At 36.5% G+C, this 21,469-nt stretch overlaps 1 protein-coding gene across 4 annotated transcripts in view; it reads left to right on the top strand.

Annotated features, from left to right (window-relative positions):
* Positions 1-21,469, top strand: part of SMAP1 (small ArfGAP 1) — a 166,456-nt gene that overhangs the window by 126,295 nt on the left and 18,692 nt on the right. For all 4 annotated transcript variants that reach the window (XM_059400161.1, XM_059400162.1, XM_059400164.1 and 1 more), the window contains one exon: positions 16,097-16,187. In XM_059400161.1, the coding sequence (XP_059256144.1) occupies positions 16,097-16,187 (91 nt within the window). The remainder of the gene's footprint in view (positions 1-16,096; positions 16,188-21,469) is intronic.

Raw genomic sequence — 21,469 nt, 5'->3', positions numbered from 1 at the left:
AATTTGGGAAGAATAGGTATTAACTCTCTTTAAATGTCTGGTAGAATTCCCCTGGAAAGTCATCTGGCCCAAGCCTTTTGTTTATTGGGAAATTTTTGATTGCTGATTGAATTTCTTCAATGGCTCAGTTGTTAAGCGTCTGCTTTCGGCTCAGGTCATGATCCCAGGGTCCTGGGATCAAGCCCTGCATTGGGCTCCCTGCTCAGCAAGAAGCCTGCTTCTCTCTCTCCCACCTGCCACTGCTTGTGTTCCCTCTCTCACTGTGTCTCTCTTGGTCAAATAATAAATAACTTCTTTAAAAAAGATAAAATTAAGTTTGTCTGATATAAGTATGACTCCTCTGGCTTTCTTTTGACCTCTATTAGCATGATAGATGATTCTCTCTCACCACACTTTCAGTCTGCAGATGTGTTTAGGTCTAAAATGAGCCTCTTGTAGGCAAAATAGAGATCATATAGATGGATCTTATTTTTTGTATCCATTTGGACACCCTGTGTCTTTTGATTGGAGCATTTTACATTCAGAATGATTACTGAAAGATACGAATGTAGTGTCATAGTGTTGCCTATATAAGTTGGTGTTTCTGGTGATGTTCTCTAGTCCTTTCTACTCTTTGTTGCTTTTATCTTTTTTTCTCCATTCAAAGGGTCCCCCTGAAAATTTCTTGTAGGCCTGGTTTAGTGCTCTTGAACTTTAGTATTTATTCGGGAAACTCTTTCTCACATCTATTCTGAGTATTGGCCTTGCTGCATATTTTTGCCATTCAGCATGTTGAATATTTTCTGCCATTTTCTTCTGGCCTGCCAAGTTTCTGTGGACAGATCTGCTGCAACCTGATCCGTCTTCCCTGTAGGTTAAGGACTTTTTTCCCCTTGCTGCTTTCAGGAGTCTTTCCTTGTCTGTGTGTTTTGTGAATTTGACTATGATATGCCATGGCGATGGTCAGCTTTTGTTGAACTTAATAGGAGTTTTCTGTGTTTTTTGGATTTGTTGTCTGTGTCCCTCCTCAGATTAGGGAAGTTTTCAGCTATAATTTACTCAAATAAACCTTCTGCTTCCTTTTCTCTTTCTTCATCTTCTGGGACTCTTATGATATGAATGTTAGTCCATTTTAATAAGTCACTGAGTTCCCTGATTCTGTCTTCCTGATCCATTACCTTTGTTTTCCTCTTTTTTTTTTTTTTAGCTTTGTTATTTTCCATAATTTTATACTTTTAATTTTTTTTTTTTAAGACAGAGAGCTTGGGTTGGGAGTGAGGGGGGAAGGACAAGAGGGAGAGTGAAAGAAGCTTAAACAGGCTCCACATTGGGCTCCAATATGGGGTTTGATCTCACAACCCTGAGATCAGTGACCTTCTCCAAAATCAAGTCTGACACTTAACCAGCTAGCCACCTAGACACTCCCATATTTTTATCTTCTGTATCACTGATTTGTTCCTCTGCTTTGTCCATCCTCATTTTTATGGCATCCATTCAGGTTTGCATCTCCATTATAGCATTTTTAATTTCGCCCTGACTAGATTTTAGTTCTGCGGTAAGGGATTCTCTAATGTCTTCTATGTTTTTTTCAAGTCCAGCTGTTGATTGTTGTTTTGAATTCTAGTTCAAACGTCTTACTTTTATCTGTACTGATTGAGTCTCTGACTGTCATTTCTTCCTCTTACTTCTTTTGGGTTGAATTCCATCTAATCATTTTGGAGGGGAAAAAAGCAAAATAAAAATGTAAAAATTAAAAATAACTTTTAAATAAAATACATAAAGGAAGCTAGATTCTAGGTGTGTTTTTGTCTGCCTTTTATGAGAAGCTTGATAGAGAAAAGGTAGAATGTAAAGGAAAAACATTTGAAATTTAAAAAATATATAAAATTTAAAAATATAAAAATATTTAAAAAATTGCCTTTTCTGTATTCACAACAAACAAAACAAACAAAAAAACCCCAAAGGATACTAGATCCTGTTTCCCCTAGAGCTGAAGCTTTGTAGCACTGGATGATCAGTAGACTTGGTCCACACCAAGGGTGTGGGTGAGGGGTCCGTGCTGCTCTTCTAGGGGAGGGTCGTGCTGCTCCAGTTCTTGGATGAAATGCCTTCATGGGGATGTGCCTGCAGAGCACAGTGGGGCTGGGCTTGGTGTAGTGGCCTTGTTAAGCTCGGTGAGGTGAATCAATGTGGTAGGCTTTGGGAGAAAATGCCTTCCCTGGGTTGTCTCCAGAGCAGGAAAGGTATGCCACCCCTTTTCAGTACAGTCACAGATGGGCAAACAATAACCCTTCCTGTGTCCCTGGTTTTTGTCAGATCCTTGCCTTTATCCAGTCTGTGTCTGAGCTTTCTGCCTGTCCAGTGGCATAGGACTCTTGTTTTATGTCAGGTGCAGTTGAATTTCAAAACCCCATACTTCAAAGATCCCCGACTAAGGAGACCTTCATTTATCCTTTGGGATAGGATCTCCCTGCACCCTATTGGGTGCCGGTGTATCCCAGAAGACAGTCATGCAACTGCGTCTTGGTTCAAAGTTTGTGGTAAATCACAACATACAGCTGGTGGAAGGGTTTGCTGCCCTCTGCAGGTGTCTTTGTTCCTATACTCGTGAGCGGGATAGGTGATGATACTTGCAGGGTCCTTTGCCCCTGCAGAGGCCAGATTGCCTCTGTCAAAGGAACTCCCAAGTAGGGGAACCACTTCTCCTTGTGTGATCCTGGGAATCCTCAGGCTACCTGCTGCTGGGGTCCCACCCTACCCTCCCACTGGAACACCACTCAGATCCCCTGGCGTGAACCTGACAATGTCACAGACCTCTGAAACTTCAGACTCTGTGCTCTCCTGTTTATAGAAAACTGGCAGTATTGTAGCCCTCTCTGTTTTCCCTATAAGTGGTTTTCAGGTCTAGTTTTCTTTTGTAGTCTTTGTGCCTATTTTTACCTCTTTCTCCCCCCCCCCCCCCCCCGCTTTCTCTCTCTCTCTCTGCTCCCTCTGGACCAGGGCTCCTTCCTCTCTCACAAATCAACCCTCTACAGTTCCTACCTTCCATGAGTCATTTTTCCAGTTTGTAGACATGCAGCTTTGTTCTCTAAGACTTCAGATCAATTTCTTGGTGTTCAGAATGATTTGATATTTATCTAGTTCTGTTTGAGAGAGGAGGCAAACTTAGGATCATCCTACTCCTCTGCCTTCTTACTTCTCCCCTCAGAATTTTTTCTTTATTTTTTTATTTTCTGTAGTTTGGAAATTGTGTGGTAGGTGGAGGTTTTTGTTTTGTTTTTTTTAGCAGGGTGTTTTTTATCCTGCTTCATGTTCTCTGTCCTTTCTGGATTTGTGGTTTGGTATTCAATATTAATTTGGGTAGATTCTCAGTCATTATGGCTTCAAATATTTCTTCTGTTCCTTTTTCTTTCTTCCCTTCTCGTACCCCCAAAACATGTATATTATATCTTTTATATTTATCCCATTTGGGTATTGTTTCTTTTTTCTTTTTCAGTCTATTTTTCTTTGTTTTTCCATTTGGAAATTTCTACTGACACATCCTTAAGCTCAGAGAGTCTTTCCTCAGCCATTTCTAGTCTACTAATTAGTTCATCAGAAGCATTATTCATTTATGTTATAGTGTTTTTGATCTATAGCATTGATTCTTGGAATTTCCACTTCTCTGCTTACATTATCCATCTGTTCTTACATGTTGTCTACCTTTTCTTTTAAAACCCATAGCATATTAGTCATAGTTGTTTTAAATTCAGTCTGATAATTCCAACATCTCTGCTATATCTGAGTCTCATTCTGATGCTTGGTCTCGGTCTTTTCAAACTGTTCCTTTTTGTTTGCCTTTTAATTTTTTTGTTGAAAGCTAAGTGTGAGCATACAGGGTGAAATAGGGCTTTAGTAATTTAGTGGTAAAGTATACAAAGAAGAGGAGCAAGCATTCAGTAGTCCTGTGATTAGGTCTTTTCTTTTAGTGAGCCTGTTTCCCTCGGCAGTGAACTTCTCAAGTGCCTCTTTTCCCTACCTTAGGTGGAACAGGGTGGCTGGAGGGGGGTTGAAATTGAGTATTTTTCTTCTTCCAGGTAAGCTAGGTACTGCTAAAACTCCAGTAGATCGGGCTCTCTTTTCCTCACCCCAGGACAGAACCTAAAGGAGTTTTTCTCCAGTCTTCACTAAGAGAAGCTTTGTAATGCTTTTGAACATAAAACTCACAGAAATGGGAGGCCCCCATGTGACAGGATCCTGCAGTTTTTGATGCTCAGGTTAAGAATCTTCTCAGCACTTTGTCAGTTACATACAATTCAGGTTTCTACCCTGATGCTGGGTTTTTGGTGTTTTTTGGTTTTTTTTTTTTTTTTTAAGATTTTATTTACTTGGCAGAGAGAGAGATCACAAGTAGGCAGAGCAGCAGGCGGCGGGTGGGGAGGGGGAAAGCAGGGTCCCTACTGAGCAGAAAGCCCTATGCCGAGTTCGATCCCAGGACCCTGAGATCATAACCTGAGCTGAGGCAGACACTTAACGAGGCTTTACCCACTGAGCCATCGGGCACCCCTGGTGCTGGATTTTTGCTCTGGTAAATTGAAATTCTCTCTGTTTTCCTTCTTTTTCTCCAGTTTTAGGGGCTGCTATTTGCCCTGCAACCTCACTTCTCTGTTGAATTTTTTTTTAAGATTTTATTTATTTATTTGTCAGAGAGTGAGTACACACAAGCAGGCAGAATGGCAGGCAGAGGCAGCGAGAGAAGCAGGCTCCCTGCCAAGCAAGGAGCCCAATTCAGGACTCGATCCCAGGACCCTGGGATCATGACCTGAGCTGAAGGCAGCGGCTTAACCAACTGAGCCACCCAGGTATCCCGACTTCTCTTGAATTTAAGAGGAGTTGTTAATTTTTCATTTTGTTCAATTCTTACTTGTTAGGATGAAATAGTGACTTTCAAGTTGCTTATCTGCCAGACCAGAAACTGGAAGTATCGTTTTATTTATCTTAATTATTATTTTAGCAGTCATAAGGTCAATATCATAGTTATTATTATCAATTTACTAATCAAAAACTGAGGCTCAGAAAAAGGGATAGCTGCATAATCTGTAGGCACTAGTTAGAAAACAAGGAAAAAGTACCATTAAAGGTACTAAAAATATAAAGGCTTTTTTCTTTTTTGTACATTCTTTCAACTGTCAGGGTGTCTTTTATATGCTACTTAATGTTGTTCTAAGTACATGAGTTCAGGCCCCACATTGGGGGTAGAGTTTACCCCCAATAAAAAAATAATGTTCTAAGTAAATAAAAATTTAAAATTTACATAACAAATTTTATCATTCATCTTTATATTGTAATGCAAGTTTTAACTGCAGTCATAAGAACACTTAATTCATATGTGGAATCATCAGATTTACACCCTCTATTTCTAAGCTTGTACATGCATGGATATTTTGTTTTTACCAGAATAATGGGAATACTGCACAAAACTAACTGTACTTTTTATTTCACTTATTAATATGCATGTATTCCATCAACATTCTTTGTTTTTGATTAACTGATGAATAAGGAAGGACTGAAAGGAAAGGTACTATCCATTGTTCTGTCCTTCTCTCTCCTGTCATCATTTTCACTGTAAATGGTTGGATGATGCGGGGAAGTGACATGAGGAAGAAAGGATTAGGAGGTTTTGGTCCATCTTGTTTCTTAGAGTACTACTGCCCTCTTCTGCTTTTAAGTTCTGATTGAAGGAGAAAGCATGGCCTCTTCGGGCTATTAATACTCTGCTTACCCTGATGTAGAACTAATATGCTTATTTTGTGCCCACTTAGGTCTTTACACAGGAATTCTGTGCTCATGAAACATCATGATTCCTGTAAGCAAATGGAAAGCAAGGACACATGTCGCACATACCTTCTGTGCTTATGAAGCTTTGGTTTCATTGTCTCATTGTATTTACAAAATCAAGTTCAAAGATAGAATGAAGAAGTTCAGGATGCAATAGTTATTAAACCTTTTGTGGGATTCTGTGGGACTGCATAGGTGCACAGGTTACACCCACAAAGCTGGCCCTGCTCAGAAATACTCTGACTTGTTCAAAGCCACACAACTGGGAGGTGTCCAAGCTGGGTTTAAACTTAGGTGTTTGGCTAATGTTTTTCTAGCTTGTTTGCTTCCCTCCCTCCTGCGCTCCTTCTCCCTCCTTCCTCCCTCTCTCTCTTTCTTTCTTTTTTTCTGTATTTGTTATTACTTTTACAAATGCTTGTGTTGAGGGCTGACTTTCAGTGGATTGCAGCAAGGGAGCTTCTCAGCCACATATAAAACCTTGACCCAAAAGCAGGTCATCTGTGAATAGTTTGGCTCCAGGTTCCCCATGAATATGTGTTGTGTTGTGGGCAAGGGGGTGGTACCTTTCCAGCTGCACCCCATTTATTTTTTTTCTTTCAGTTATAATTATTAAGTAGTAATTATAAGAAACTCTTTTTCTTTCTCTGTAAACCTCCAGACTACTATGGAAAGCAAGAATAAAAGAGTAAGATGAATGTTAAAGACATAGGAATAGATACAGCCTACTCCTTGTATTATAATTACTGACTTTTTTCTCAGTCTTGCTGATTCACTACTGAGAGGCTGACTGCACATATGGATGCAGTCCAGTCTTACAGAACTTTGAAGGATCGTTCTGCCCTTAAGAAGTTTGCCACTGGTAGAAGGAGAGGAACCCCTTTATACCTGAGTCCAGCCATACTGTAGTACTGTCTTCAGGCAGAGGCTCTAAGTATAATAGTGATGAGTATTTCAAACTTGGTACTTTTAAGAGTGAAACCAGGTACTATTAACAGTTAAGTTGGAATTACAGGCATTAACTGTAGGTGGCCTGAGCAACCTGGGATATATGTCACCTACCTTTTAATGCCTTATTCAGACACATGCTAAGCCTAAGCATGACATTCCTGTGAGCTTCCAGAAAGCTTCCTTTGTTTTTTTGTTGTTGTTGTTGTTTGTTTGTTTTTAACACCATCATTGTACTAATCCACTCAGAACCACAACATGATTATGTCTGCTTGCTTGACTAGAATATAAGCTTCTGGAGTTTAGGAACCAAGTCTTCTTCTTTGTATTCCTAGTGCTTTATAGACCCAGCACATAACTGTAAAGGCTGCCACCACAATCACCACTGACTGCCATTTATGAAGTATCTGTTATGTGCGCTCCCACTATGAAAGCGACTCTATATATTATTTTACTTAATCCTCACAAAAATCTTGCAATATATGCCTATCAATGTAGACATTTGATGTTTGTGTTACATAATTGGAAACCTTGCAGACCTCATGTATAAAGCACTATATAGGTCATTCTTTGAGAAACTGTACAAACTGAGACAGGAACTAGATTAGAGATAGGCAAATGTCCAGATTCTTAGAAGGAAAATTTACATGAATTACGAATGCTTGTATCATTGAGCTTGACATGAATTCCATGCAAAATTTAAGTGGGACTTTTTTTTTAATTGCTTACTTTTCTCAAAATATTAACAGCAGTCACTAGGTTCAGACTAGGCTTATTTTTTGAGATTCTTTGATACTTTCTGGTCAGGATATAGACAGGTAAGCCTTATGTGCGGATTGTAGATAGATTGTGAACTGGATGCACAGCTATACCAGAGAAATACAGTTAGTAGAACTGATATTAGTACCAAGTACTATATCTTGCTGCATTCTTCAGGGCTCAATCCTGGACTTTGTTCTTTGAAGCATTTTTATTTTGGGAGCACATCAATGTCATATTGTTCGAATTTTCAAATAACCAACAAAGATTAGTTAAGACATTGCATGACAGAATAATTTCTCAAAAAATCTTAAACACAAGGATTCCAACAAATTGAACAAAAGTAAATTCCAAAATAAGTGTATCCAAACCTCAACTGCCCTAAATATAGAATCACAAGGGAAAATGTCAGGGAATTTTAGATGACTGAGGGCTTGATGTGAATTAGTGGTCTGCTATGGCTGCTGAGAGGGTCAGGGCTCCGCTTAATAATTTCTCACTTGTTTTCTGCATGGCTCTGTCATGGAGTATAGGGATAAGTGAGTAGATGTTACAAGCTGCCTGAAGAGGAAACTTTATAATATTTACCACTGTCCAAATATGGAATAAGCTGTATCACCATATCCAGTGATGCCATAATACTGGAAAATTTTCTCACAGAGACACTGGCCATGTAAGAGATGTTACAGTGGTGTTTTATGCATCATATAATAAATTGAGTAAATGTCTTCTGAGGCTCCTTCCTGTTCTGAAATTTATATGTCTCATATTTCTCCTACCCAGTAAAATGTTGTTTGGAATTACAATGTCCCTAGGCCATATGAAGAGCCATTTACTGAAAGATGTCTGTATGGGTGGGGAAATAAAATGTAGATTACAGTTCTAAATTGTAAAATGTAGATTACATTTCTTCTAAATTGAAGCCTAAAAATACAACTTATTAAAGAATATTAAATTCAAAAATAGTACACTATGTATTGATAAGTTTAATGTGAAAAGGACTTATAAGTACATTATAAAGAATGGCAAAGAAGGAAAAAGGAAACTTTAACAAGATTCAGAGTAAGTAAAACAAAATAAGATGTTGGAAATAAGTTATGTGCAGGATTATTTCTTACATAAAGTAGTTTTAAACAAGATTGTATATAATTTGGTTGTGACAGCATACACATACAAACACATATATAGTAATTATAACAATCAGTATATCCTCAGAATCAAGACAGTGAATTCTGTTAATGGATTGGTTTTAGACAATTGAAACTGCTGGGTAAACAATAAAGATGATTCAGTCTTTGCAATTTCTCTACTTTATGGTAGAATATATAGTGAAGTACAACCCAATAGCCTTTGAGTAACTTGTCGTTCATGAATTTTTACTAAAAAATTCTATAAAGGTGAACTCCTGCTATAAAGATTTCAACATGTATTCAGATGAGAATAGTGTTCTGGCAATTGTATGTTATTGAGTGGCTTGTTAGAAATTACATTTCAGATTTCAAGTTGTAATGAAGGAGTAAATTAATGTTAATCCTTCTGTCCAGCAAAGTGTTGTGTGTCCACTCTTGGCCTGGAGCAATAAAGGATTAGAGATTGGTGCCCAAAAAGAAAGCAGAGAATAGTTTTATTAAAGCAACAGTACACTCTCTAGGGGAGAGTGGTCAGGTTCTGCAAGGTGAAGCTGGCCCTTAGGTAGTTTGGGGGTTGGATATGTATTGGGTTTTTCTGGGCTGGGAAGACCTGTGACTTGCAGGTGGTCCTGAGGGCTCCTTGACTGACAGCTAAGATTATGTAACCATTTTCCTACTATGCATGCCCATTCCCATAATGTATCTGAAAAGCCCATAAGGGCGCTTTTGACTGCAAAACAAATGTATGTAAATGGCTGTATAGTTAAAGGTCAAGCTGAAGACACCTTTTCCTTGCACTATGCATGTACCTTTTTAGGGACAGTTTCTCTAGGCTGTTAAAATCCTGTTGTAAGGGGAACATGACCTGGTTTTCTTAATTGTAAAGATGTTTCTTGGGGTGTTCCTTCCACTGCTCATCATCTGGTTTCTACTTCACACTCCATTGCTCTGATCATGTCACAAGACAACACACCTCTGTGCTTACAGTGGTAGTGATCATTTTCTTTCTCAGTACGGTTCATATGCATGCATAACACACTTCCCTTAGGAGTAATGTCTTTGCTTTGGCTACCGTCTTTGAAAATTGGTGCCCTATCTAACCACTAGCTCAAGTTGATTGTTCAGATCCTTCTACAGTGTGTCCCTAGCTTATTTTTTAAAATTTATCTGTTATTGTTTCTATACACTTAGACCCATAGGTTAGTGATACATATCCATTGTCTTTCTTGCTTTCCCGTATTTTGTTTTCTTACTTGGTACTTTTCAAACCAAATTCTGCCTGTTGGACTCTTTCCTATCTCTCCTACAGACTTCAAAGTAAATATTGCTGCCTTTTTAAAGTCCTAATCATCCAGTGACCACCATCATGGGTATAAGTTGCATTTTACACGTTTCATATGGTCTTTATACTCTACCTTGTATGAAATTATTTATGTACTTGCCTTGTTTTATCTGTCAGACTGTGGTTCCTTTTTTGCAGCTTCTCTTTGTGTCATTGGAACAATAGTATCCATGTAAGCATTGGCTAATTTTGAATCTAATTTGTAATAAATAGAAATTATTAAGGAAAAGGCATAATAGTACTGGGAATGGAGCCCTATCAGGAGAACAGCTACTTCAGCCACTTATGGAGTCTTTGGACAAATCATATCTCTTTAAGATCCTTAATTTTAAAATGAGAGAGTTAAACATATACTATATTTTATATTCCTTCTGGTTGTATGATTCTATAAATGTTAAAGGAAACTGAATATACATAAACTAGTTAAGGCATATTTGAGATGTAGTCAGGTTTGGGTTTTTGTTTTGTTTTGTTTTGTTTTTTTAAGATTTTATTTGAGAGAGAGCAAGTGTGTGAGTAGCAGGGAGGGTCAGGAAGAAAGGAAAGTGAGAATCCCAAGCAGACTCCCTGCTGAGCTGGGAGCCCCATAAGGGGCTTGATTTCACAACCCTGAGATCATGACCTGAACCGAAATCAAGAGTCAGGTGCTTAACCAACTGAACCACCCAGGTTCCCTGAGATGTAGTCAACTTTAAAAAAAAGTTTTTAATTACTTCTAGCACTTAGAAAATTGTATAGCTTCCCTATTCTTATAATATGTATTAATGCTATTATCTACATTAATTGGTCAGCTTAAGCATAGTGAATGACATTTTAGGGACTTAGCTGTTATTTCTATTATTTAAAAGGTTGGTAAATGTAGGAGCTGGAAATGAAGTAGGGTTTTTATTCATTTATAATCTGTGGATAATAATTTGAATGAGACATCTGCTCAGTATATGTCTAAGGAACTTTTAAATTTCCTTAATCTAAATAGACCTGTAGTATTCTTGCTTGTTAGAAAATTGTGTCTAATAAATTAAAAATTACCTAATTTTATTCAATGAGAGTTGACTGCATTCCTCACTTATTAAAAGACAAATTGCATAATGTTTTAAAGTAGAATGATTCTGTATATACTGATTGACATATCTAAGCTAAATGGGTAGTGTCAGAGTGGTGACAGTTACATGAGGTTGGGAAAATCATGATTTACTATTATCACACTTTATTATATCCTTTCCCCCAAATCCAAGAAGATGATAGCATTTTTATTCCAAAATCTTCTAAAATTTGTCTTCAAGAAATTATATAATTTATATGAGAACTACATTTCAGATCTCTTTAATAATTTAACTTGTTATTCTTTATAGAGCTCAACAGGATTGATAATGCTGTAGAACAAAAGGACAAATAGTAGTTTGTGTTTTAATACTTTGATTTAAGATTCATTATCTTTATATCCTGAAAATATTTGACAAATAGTACTTAGTGTTATATCTAAGTCTGGTAGAAATCAGATATGTTCTTAAAGACTTTTTATTTTAGAAGAGATTGTCAGGAAGGCATAATCTATTACACATGTGTTTGTTAATCAAAATGTTTAACTGGAATATATTTTGGGAGTCCACATATAGTCCTTCTCTAACATTAATCTGGTGAGATACCTGTACATACATATACGTGTGTGTGTGTGTGTGTGTGTGTGTGTGTGTATAGTTTTTTAATATAAATAGTGAAAAATATGTTTTTGCTATAGAAACTAAGTAGACTTCAGAGTGGCCATGAATGGTGTTTTCAGGATAAACTCAGGGTGCTTCTGCTTCCTTCTTGATAAATCCAAGCTATTTAAAAGTGGTCACATTGCCCTGTTGCCAGGGGTATTATAATGAGGGGAAAAGAAAAAACTATTACTAACTTCCTGTTTTATTTCTTGAGTTGATTTTAATAATTTTAAATGTTTCATTTTTGAAATGCTAGATTATGCTTGGTGGTAAAGAAAGAAGATTTATTATTTTGACACTATCATTCTAGTTCAGTGTCCAAGGCCTTCTGTAAGCTTCGTCTTTAGTCTTGTCAGCTTTTAGAATATAGGCTTTGCCTCTCAATTTATTGGTGATGGCATTGGGCTTAAATGTATATTATCATGGAATAAATGCAATACCGTGATATTTTTAGTTTGTGGGGTGTTTTTGTTTGTTTGTTTGTTTTCTAAATATTGAGTCTTGGACACCTGGGTGGCTTCGTCGGTGGAGGGACTGCCTTCAGCTCTAGTCATGATCCTGGAGTCCTGGAATCAAGTCCTCCTTTGGGCTCCTTGTTCATTGGGTGTAGGGGGGCTGCCTCTCTCCCTCCCTCTGCTGCTCCCCCTCCTTGTGCTCTCTCTCAAGTAAATGAATAAAATCTTTTAAAACTTTAAAATAAAAAAAAATATCGAGTCTTTCTTTATTTTAGAGGGCTGCATTAATTTAGATGGTTTTTTAGAGGTTTTTTCCAAACCCTCATAATGGCACTATATAAGGAAAGTTTTTTTTTTTAACGCCTCAAGGCTCCATTTCTTAGATATTATAATTCATCTAAGACTAGGAAAGTAAATGCTTTATTTCTGTCATTTTACACAAAGATCTGTAAAAATAATTTTAAGTGTAAATGAATTAATTTTTAGTTATTAGAAGGTCACAGAAATTGAATAGAAAATTAATATCTTTTATGGATATTTAAGTTCGGAAAGATTAAATATTATTCTGGCTAGAATTTCAAGATTTCCTACTATATAGTTTGTTGCTTTAGTGTATCTGTCCTTGAATTTTCTCTTTAATGGATTTCAAAATAAAAGTAATGAGGTTAATTTCTTCAGTTTACTTTTACGAACAGAGTATCATCTCAATTCAGTCTTTGGAGTTCTCACTAATGTATATAAGGTAGTACTTGGATTACTATGAATATATAAAAGAGTGATCTCTAAAATTATCTCTCCCACACATCAGTGTGTTTGTGATACTGCCTCGCCTCAGCAAGATTTGAAGATGAAGAGATACAAGGTAGCTTTTAAAGTGATCAACTCTTAATTTTTTAATTTGTGAGACAACCTATAAAATGCCAACTCTAAGAGTAATTCATGTCTGAGTTGTTGAAATCCATCTCGAATAGCCACTTGTTTTTGGAGTAGTTTGTAAGGTTTATGCCATAGATGTTCTTCACTCATATGGGATAATCCACTGTAAGGAGCAAAGTTGCAGACTATATTCAAAGCAGTGTTTCTCAACCTGTGATGATGGTAAGAAATACAGATTATTTTATGATCCAGCCCGCATATGCTCACATGTGTGCACAAATATGCAAAACAATTCATGAATACTTACCTTTACTTTGTACAGTACATTATATTCTATTCCATTTTTTTAATGCGAAAAAAAGAATTCTAAGTGTTACCCAAAAATCAGATTTCAAAACTGAGTAGTAGGCCATGTCTGCTGTTTGATAAACTATGTTTAGGATCTGTCCCTTATTCTTACCTTTAAGTTTTTCTTTACCTTGCACCACTGTACACATGTTCTATATTATATAGTTTTCTGTAGAGATGGTTGATAAACACCTATTTAAACTATGATGCAGTTGCAATCTAAAGAAGAAGAGAAACTCTGGGAACCCATATAGATGTGTGGCATCTGGAAGGAAAGATATTTTCTGGACTGCTGTAGTTCTGAGCATGGGAGTCTGGATTACCAGAGGAGCTTTTATTTGTTTGATTTGGCTTTTTCTTCCCTTTGCAAACAATGGGTAATTTTATACTTAGAAATATTTTAACCCACTAAGCCACCCAGGCGCCCCTTATACTTAGAAATATTTTAAAAGGTAGTTCTAATTTAGTGGGAAAATAACTCATAAACCAGAATTTGAATTTTTACAAAGAAGTCATTTTGTCCTGAGGAGATTTCAGATTATTATAATGCAGAAAGTAAATAGGAAGGAATTCCTTACAAGTTTATTCCATGCTTCTTTTGCAGGAAAAAAGTTTCAGTAAAATATATCAAGAAAGAGTTTTAAATTGAGGGACAGAAAATAAGCTTTAGTTACTCTTCCCTATTTAGCAGTAGTATCTGAGCCTGAGTTAATTTGCAAAATGAATGAGTTTGGTCCAATTATATAAGTTTATTTTCAACTTTAAGGCTTTCTGATTTTAAGTTAAATCTGGAATTCGATTTTTAAATGCCTACTAGGCACAAGACACTTACATCTTAACATTTAGAATGTTAGAGACAAGGGTATGAGTTAAGATCAATGAAGACCTGTTTGAGGAAGCTGCTAGAATCCTGCTCAGTTGTTATTTGAAGTTTGTGTGCTTTGTGTCCACTGAATTCTCAGATTCTTTTGGAGTTGAGTGCTTATGCACTCAATACAGACTGTCCAGAAAAAAGGAAGGAGGGAAGTTCTAGTGTTTTAAGTATTTAGTTGGAATTGACCCCATGGTAACTATAGATTGTGCTTTCTTTGAAATTATTTTGCTATAACCAAAGTAAGTCTTACCTCTTTTGGGGGTGAAAAATAAAAGAAAATGTGAAATAGGTTATGTTAAACTTCTGAGAATTATTTATTGTTATAGGCTGATAATTCTGTATTTGAGAAGGTTATTAAAGAATTAATATCTGTGATGGTAGATTAATTAAATAAATAATATAATAAGTAATTTTGAGGGAGATAGTTGTGAGTAAAAATTAAGAGTAAATAGTAAAAGTTAAGAGTAAATACGTGTTCTTAGAAATTATGTGTCTGTATAGCTAACAGAAATGTACTTCTATAACAATGAAGTTACTAACTTTTTAGATAGTTGTAGAAGAAATGATCTTGTAGTAATAGTTTGAGAAATGAATGTGAGTGAATGAATGTTTTATTTTCTTGGTCTAAGAGAAGTAGGCTATATATTTTATGGAATACTATTCAGCTGTAAAATAGAATGAAATATTACCATTTGTGATAACTTGGATGCGCCTGGAGGGCATTATGCCAAGAGTAATAAGTCAGGTAAGTCAGACAGAGAAAAGCAAGAGTAATAAGTCAGATAAGTCAGAGAAAAGCAACTGCCATATGATCTTACTTACACATAGAGTAAAACAAACAAACAGAAAACTTCCAAACAAACAAAAACAAATTTAAAAAAAACAACTTCAGGGTTACAGAGAGCTGATGGGTGTTGCCAGAGGCAGGGGTGGGGTGGGAGGTGGGCTAATGGGTGAAGGGGGATTAAAAAGTACAAACTTCCAGTTATAAAATGAATAATCCTAGGGGTGTAATGTACAGCATAGTAACTATAGTTAATAATACTGTCTTGTATATTTAAAATTTGCTAAGACAAGCCTTAAAAGTTTTCACCATTAGAAGAAAAATTCCATTACTATGTGTGGTGATGTTAACTATATTTACTGTGTGGTGATGATTTTACAATGTATACAAATACAGAATCATTATGCCTTGCATGTGAAGCTAATATAATGTTATATGCCAATTATATCTACATAAAAAAGTGAAAAGAGAGGTAGGCTTTTGAGTTGATGATCCAGTGGATCATCCTGTCCTACAGAACATTTCTGTTTAAGTGAGAAAAAGTTTAGAATGTATAACTGTGACTTGGTTTTCTTAGAACTAGAAGAACATTATATTTAAAAATGTAACTGATCAGGTAGACTCAGGAGGAAAACCTGTCAGGTAACATTTCATCAACATCTATTTGGTGCAAAGGTGGCTTCCAGGTCAGCAGTGGATGAGGGAAGTAATGGCATGCTCCTAAAGGTACGAAGGCCTCTCTGGCCTCCAGTTAACAGAGCATGTTAACAGTAGCTAGCAAATAATATGAAATGGAGTTCTTTTAAAAAGTGTAATTTCATATGAAGGATTTAGATGATTAAAAACAATTGCATTAAGTGTGTATATTTACCTTTTTGGGATTCTGATATGTAAGGGTTATCATTTCAAGTTCAGTGATTATGCTTACTCGTTTTTTATAAAGTAATAAATTCTTTGGGCTTCATTACACTGTGCTTCATACACTTCATTACACTCCATCAAAATATGTGTAATTAATTGGGGCTTAAAAGGCTTGTTCAATTTATTTAAGAAAAATTAATTAATCTGATTCTTTCCTTTAAAGCTGCAGAAGAAAGAAGATCAGCAGTTGGAGCCCAAAAAAAGTACCAGCCCTAAAAAAGCTGCAGAACCCACTGTTGATCTTTTAGGACTAGGTAAGTAACAAAAAATACAAGTCGCCTTAAGAGTTATAAAATAATTAAAATCTGTACTTGAAATGAATATAATGGCTTTGTCATCAGTATGCCAAAAGATACCTGTTAACTGAATTAAAATGGTATGATTAGTGTGCTCAGTTCCCACAAAAAGGGAAGTCTTTAATAAGGGAGCTGGTGTCTGCCAGCACTGTCTCCACTGAAATATAAGTAATGACTTCCTTAGGGAAAAGAAGAGATATCAAAGTAATCTTCAGAGGCCTAGTAGACTGACACTTCAACATTTAAAATTAAGAGTAGATTTCTTTTTCTCTTCTCTCCCTCCCACCCTTTTACCCCACTTCTCTTTCTTTAGTTTTGTTGGGGGTTTCCCTTAGCAAAATAATTATGGGGTAGACTTATTGAAATTTGTGCTGGTTTAAAACAAAATTTAATTTTTGTTAATTAAAGCAATGCACGTTACACTTAGGTCTAGTGGCTAAATTCATTTCATTTATTTGGTGACAATAGGAAGTGCTCATTTTAATTTAATGTATTTATTCTTAAGGCTGACAGATATATGTTGTCTGCTTGGTAAATAAACAAGCTTCCATTCAAGGAGTATTTACATGTGCTTATCTACAAATACTGTCAGCTCTTTTTATATCTTTCTTCTCTTCCTACAAAAATAGCTTTAAATAAAAGGTTATTTTTTTGATAATATTTGAGCCTTTGGTAATTAATATAAATGGTTTTTTATTGTTGTTTGTTTGTTTTTAGTTTGGAGAAGGATTAACAGGAAAAAATGAAAGATACTTAAAGTTGAACTTCATTTACTGCTTTTCTAAATATTGATATTTATTCTTATTGATTATATTGTTTTCTGTTTTAAGAATTATAGTTGATCTTTTTATTCATTTCTTAGGTAACTGGTAAATCATGGAAATATATCGCTGTAGATAAAAATTTTCTGTGGTGGTGAAAATAAATATATGTAACTGTATAAGTTACAATAAATATATATAACAGTAATTTTGAAAATAGGACTTTAGTCCAGGGGCTCTGAAATAATTATGTTGAATTCTAGTTCATATAATTTCTTTATTTCATTTTCTATAAATGACAGAAAAGAAAAAAAGACTTAATACCAAAATCTTACTAAAACTATATGAATGTTTATCTAAGTGTCTGGTTTATTACTTTATAACTTAGAAGTATATAATATAAACGAGACCTCTTATCCTACAGATTCATTCACTGATTTAACAAATACTGATTAAGTGTCTACCATGTTTCTGGGTGCCATTGTAGGCACTAGGGAAGTAGCTGTGAAAGGAAACAGATACCAAAGTACCTGACCTTTTGGAGCTTTCATTCTATCTGGGGAAACAGTAAATAACACTTCAGGTATATTATGGGTCATACATAGTAGGTGCTGTATGTAAAGTAAAGTAAAGTAGTTGTAATTTTAAGTTGGGTGGCCAGGGCATGGAAGGTACTCACTGAGTATTGCTGGAGCAAAGACCTGAAGAAGTTGTGGTTATCTGGATGTGTGGGGCAGAACATTCTAACCAGAGAGAATAGCAAGTGCAAAGGCTCTGCAGTAGCAGCTTACTTGATGTGTGCAAGAACCAGCAAGGATGACTATGTAGCCAGAGTGGAATGATCTCTGGGAAGGGTCATGACAGAGGAGAGGAGTGTGCCAGGTGAGGAGAGAGGCAGGTAGATTGAATAGGACTATGGCTTTTACTCTGAGTGTCCTGGAAATACAGTGGAGAGATTTGAGCAAAAATGTACATGAACTGACTTTCATTTTTAAAGAATTATTGTAGCTACTCTATTAAGAATAAATTGTAGCAGGGCAAGGCTGGAAGCAGGGAGACCCATAAGGAAACTGTTAGAATAATACAGGTAAGAGATGACAGTGGCTTAGAGTCCGTGGTGTCATTGGAGGTTAAAAGAAGTCATCAGGTTCTGGATATATTTTGAAGGTGGAACCAATAGGATTTGCTGACCAACTGAAATTATAGAATATTTACCTTTGCCTGTAGAACAGGCAGATCTGCTGGTTAAGGACATGAAAATTGCTCTAACAATGTCTTAACTAGCCAGTGGGATCTAGTAAACCAGTGGGGTGGCTGGCCTTAAATACTACGCTCTTGCTGCCGCAATGTTGTGTAGTAATAACCACCAGAGCTCAGCAGCTTACATCAGTATACATCTCTTGTTCTTAGTCTCCTCTGTGGTCAGCCGGGGAATCTCTGCCAGAACTTTTGATGTGTTTTCTACTTTTCAAATGATTGCTGGGGGCTGCTTACCAACTGTTGCACTGTCGCATAGAGTGTTTCCGTTTTTCAAGATCCTCTAAGTGTTTCCCTGTCCTCTGCCACCCACCATCAAAGCCAGTACCACAGATTTTAGGATTTGGTGATGGCAGCACCCCTCTTCTGGTATCACTTTCTGTGATAGCTGCCCATGTTACACAGCTTTGGAGCAAACAACTCCAAAATCTCCTTGGCTTGTAGCAGTTAACATTTTCTCTCACTCACAGTCTCTGGGTTTCCTGACACAGCTTTCTTTTTGAAAGTGGGAGAGCTTTGGGGAACAGTGTATTTAGGGGAGAACCAAGGTTCATTTAGGATAGGAAAGTGAAGAGAATATTTGAAGATGAGGATATGTAGGGGATTTTGCTGTTGACTACCAGTTTTAAATCATATACTGGGAGAGTTCCAAAAATGGCAGGGATAGGAGCTAATTATCAGAAAGAGGGTTATTTTGCTGATGAAGTTTTAGCAGCAGGAATTGGGGGTTATCTTACCTAGAGTACGTACAACTCTTCACTCTTGCTGGTTTATCAACATCTTAAGTTGTTTTTAAAAATCTTTTCAGACTTTTTTTTAAAGCTCTACAAAGCATGACATTTAATGAGTTTCTGAAAGTCCATGAGACCACAGAGAATCAGAGGTCCATTCCAGCTCAAAACAAACAGTGATCCTAAGTCAGAATTGATTATTGGTATCTACTTTGGGCAGCAGTTTGTTTGTTTTTCTGTTTCCCAAAGTAAGCACTCTCCCCTAAGTGGGCTCTGGTTTTCCCCTGTAAATTGAAACATGGTACAGTGTAGGGAACGGGGGCCCTGAAGTATGATTTATAGTCATGCAAAGATGATAGTATATCCCCATGTGACTAAGACTGGGACAGGCATTAACTTAAAGTGTTTGCAGAAAATACAGAGAAAACCCTCACCATTAGTTTAGTTACATGACCATGGAGGGTCTGTGAATCCTAAAGTTTACTGTTTGTATTTGGGATCACTTTTTTTTTTTTTTTAAGATTTTATTTATTTATTTGACAGATTACAAGTAGGCAGAGAGGCAGGCAGAAAGAGAGGAGGAAGCAGGCTCCCCGTGAAGCAGAGAGCCCAATGTGGGGCTTGATCCCAGGACCGTGGGATCATGACCTGAGCCGAAGGCAGAGGCTTTAAACCACTGAGCAACCCAGGCTCCCCTAGGATCACTTTTAATCTCATAATGGGGTAACCATTAAGATAATTTTTAGTAATTTGATCTTCCCTTTAAATGGCACTTTGGTGAGTCCATGGTCTTTTTTTTCAACTTACTGACTCAAGCTTAACCTATTTTCTTCAGCTCACCTTTCCTGATCTACTCCCCATCCCAACACCCCATCAAACATAAAACACTCTCCGTATGCTTTTTAGCAAGGGTCCGCAAGATTTTTACGGAAAAGGCCAAATACTTTGGCTTTGTAAGGTGCATGGTATCTGCAACTACTTAACTCTCCCATTGTAATAGCACATACGTAAGCAATTGAGCATGGCTGTGTTCGCAAAATATTTGTAAAAAGGCAGTGGACTATAGTTTGCTGACATCTGCCTTACATTCCCAATTTACCTATAAGAACTGCTTCATATTTAGGTATTAATTAGAGTCTGAAGCCTGTAAATATGTGACTTATTCAGTGTTTTGCTCTCTAATGCCGGAAGTGGGGGCAGATACTTGGTTATTACCTGTCCTCTAATCTTAGAAATAACCCAATGTCTTAGGTGTTCCTCTTCACTAAGGGCCAGACTGAAAATTCCTGAATCAGACTCCAGACTCAGATACATCTTGACTTGACTGTATACCTGCTGTTAGAAGATAATTAAAATCAGTTTCTAGGGCATGGTTAAGGGGTGGTCTTCATGGTCCCTACTTGTGTAGTTATTCTGGCACTGGGCATTATGCTGTTACACTAGTCTCCATTTTGTTGTTGTTATTGTTGTTGATTGTTGCTTAGTTTTTACATGATAAAAACTGACAGCTTAGCAGTTGGTTAGGATAACCCTCCCAGACTAATACTTTCATCTAGTGGTGCTATTTGCTTTTTCTTTTCTTTTTCTCTCTTTCTTTCTTTTTCTTTTCTTTTTTTTTTTTAACGTTTTTTAGTAGAAAACCCCATTTGAGAATTTCTTCAGGGCTGAGCAAATGCTTTAAGCATAAGGCTTGAGAAGAATCATAAATTGCTCATGTTAAAGTGACCTTACAGGTTTCAGTTCAATATGTCACCAAAGGTAGAAAGCCCTCCTGCAGGGTTTCTGTCTGTGGTTGTCCATTCACTGCAAGAACACCACAGCGCAACCTAGCTTCTTGCCAGGAGGCTTGACCGGCAGTCCTGCCAGGCACAGAGGGGTGTGTGTGGCTGGGGTGGACTGCAGAAAGTGTATGAGAGGATTATATCCTCAGTGTCCTAAAAGGCATTGTACAAAGAATGGATATGATCTTGGTAATGAAAATCTACCTCAGGGTATATTCAAGTGCTTAAATAATCATTTTTATGCTTACTCACTTTAATCTAGGGAAATTTCTGCCTAAACATTTCTTAAGTTCCTAAGTTTCATTTTAAATTATTTTAAATACTGAACTCTACAGAGGAAAGTAGGTAGAAAGGTTCCTTCAGTTTTTTCTAAAAGGAACATACAACTTTAGGCAAGTTTTCAAGTTTTCTCATTGTTTGTGTTTCAGAAAATAAAAAGCTTTAACTTAACATCAGGACCTAGTTCAAATGTGTTGACATGCTAGTTAAATGTAGTTACCAGTATATAACCTACTTAATTTTCTAGTAACATACATTCCAGTTTTCTCTGATGAGAGAAATGAATACATTACCCTTTTTTTCTTTAGGTTTTTTTGTTTTTAAAAGATTTTTTTGGACAGAAACAAGCTAAGGGATGAAACCCCCAAAGAAAGCATTTACTTAACTTTTTTTTTTTTTTATTTTTTTTTTATTTTTTTTTTTTATTTTTT

Source organism: Mustela nigripes, chromosome 5, assembly GCF_022355385.1.
Source record: "Mustela nigripes isolate SB6536 chromosome 5, MUSNIG.SB6536, whole genome shotgun sequence".
Taxonomy (NCBI): domain Eukaryota; kingdom Metazoa; phylum Chordata; class Mammalia; order Carnivora; family Mustelidae; genus Mustela; species Mustela nigripes.
Note: the sequence above shows the minus strand (reverse complement) of the source record. Positions and strands in the feature narration are given on the sequence as shown.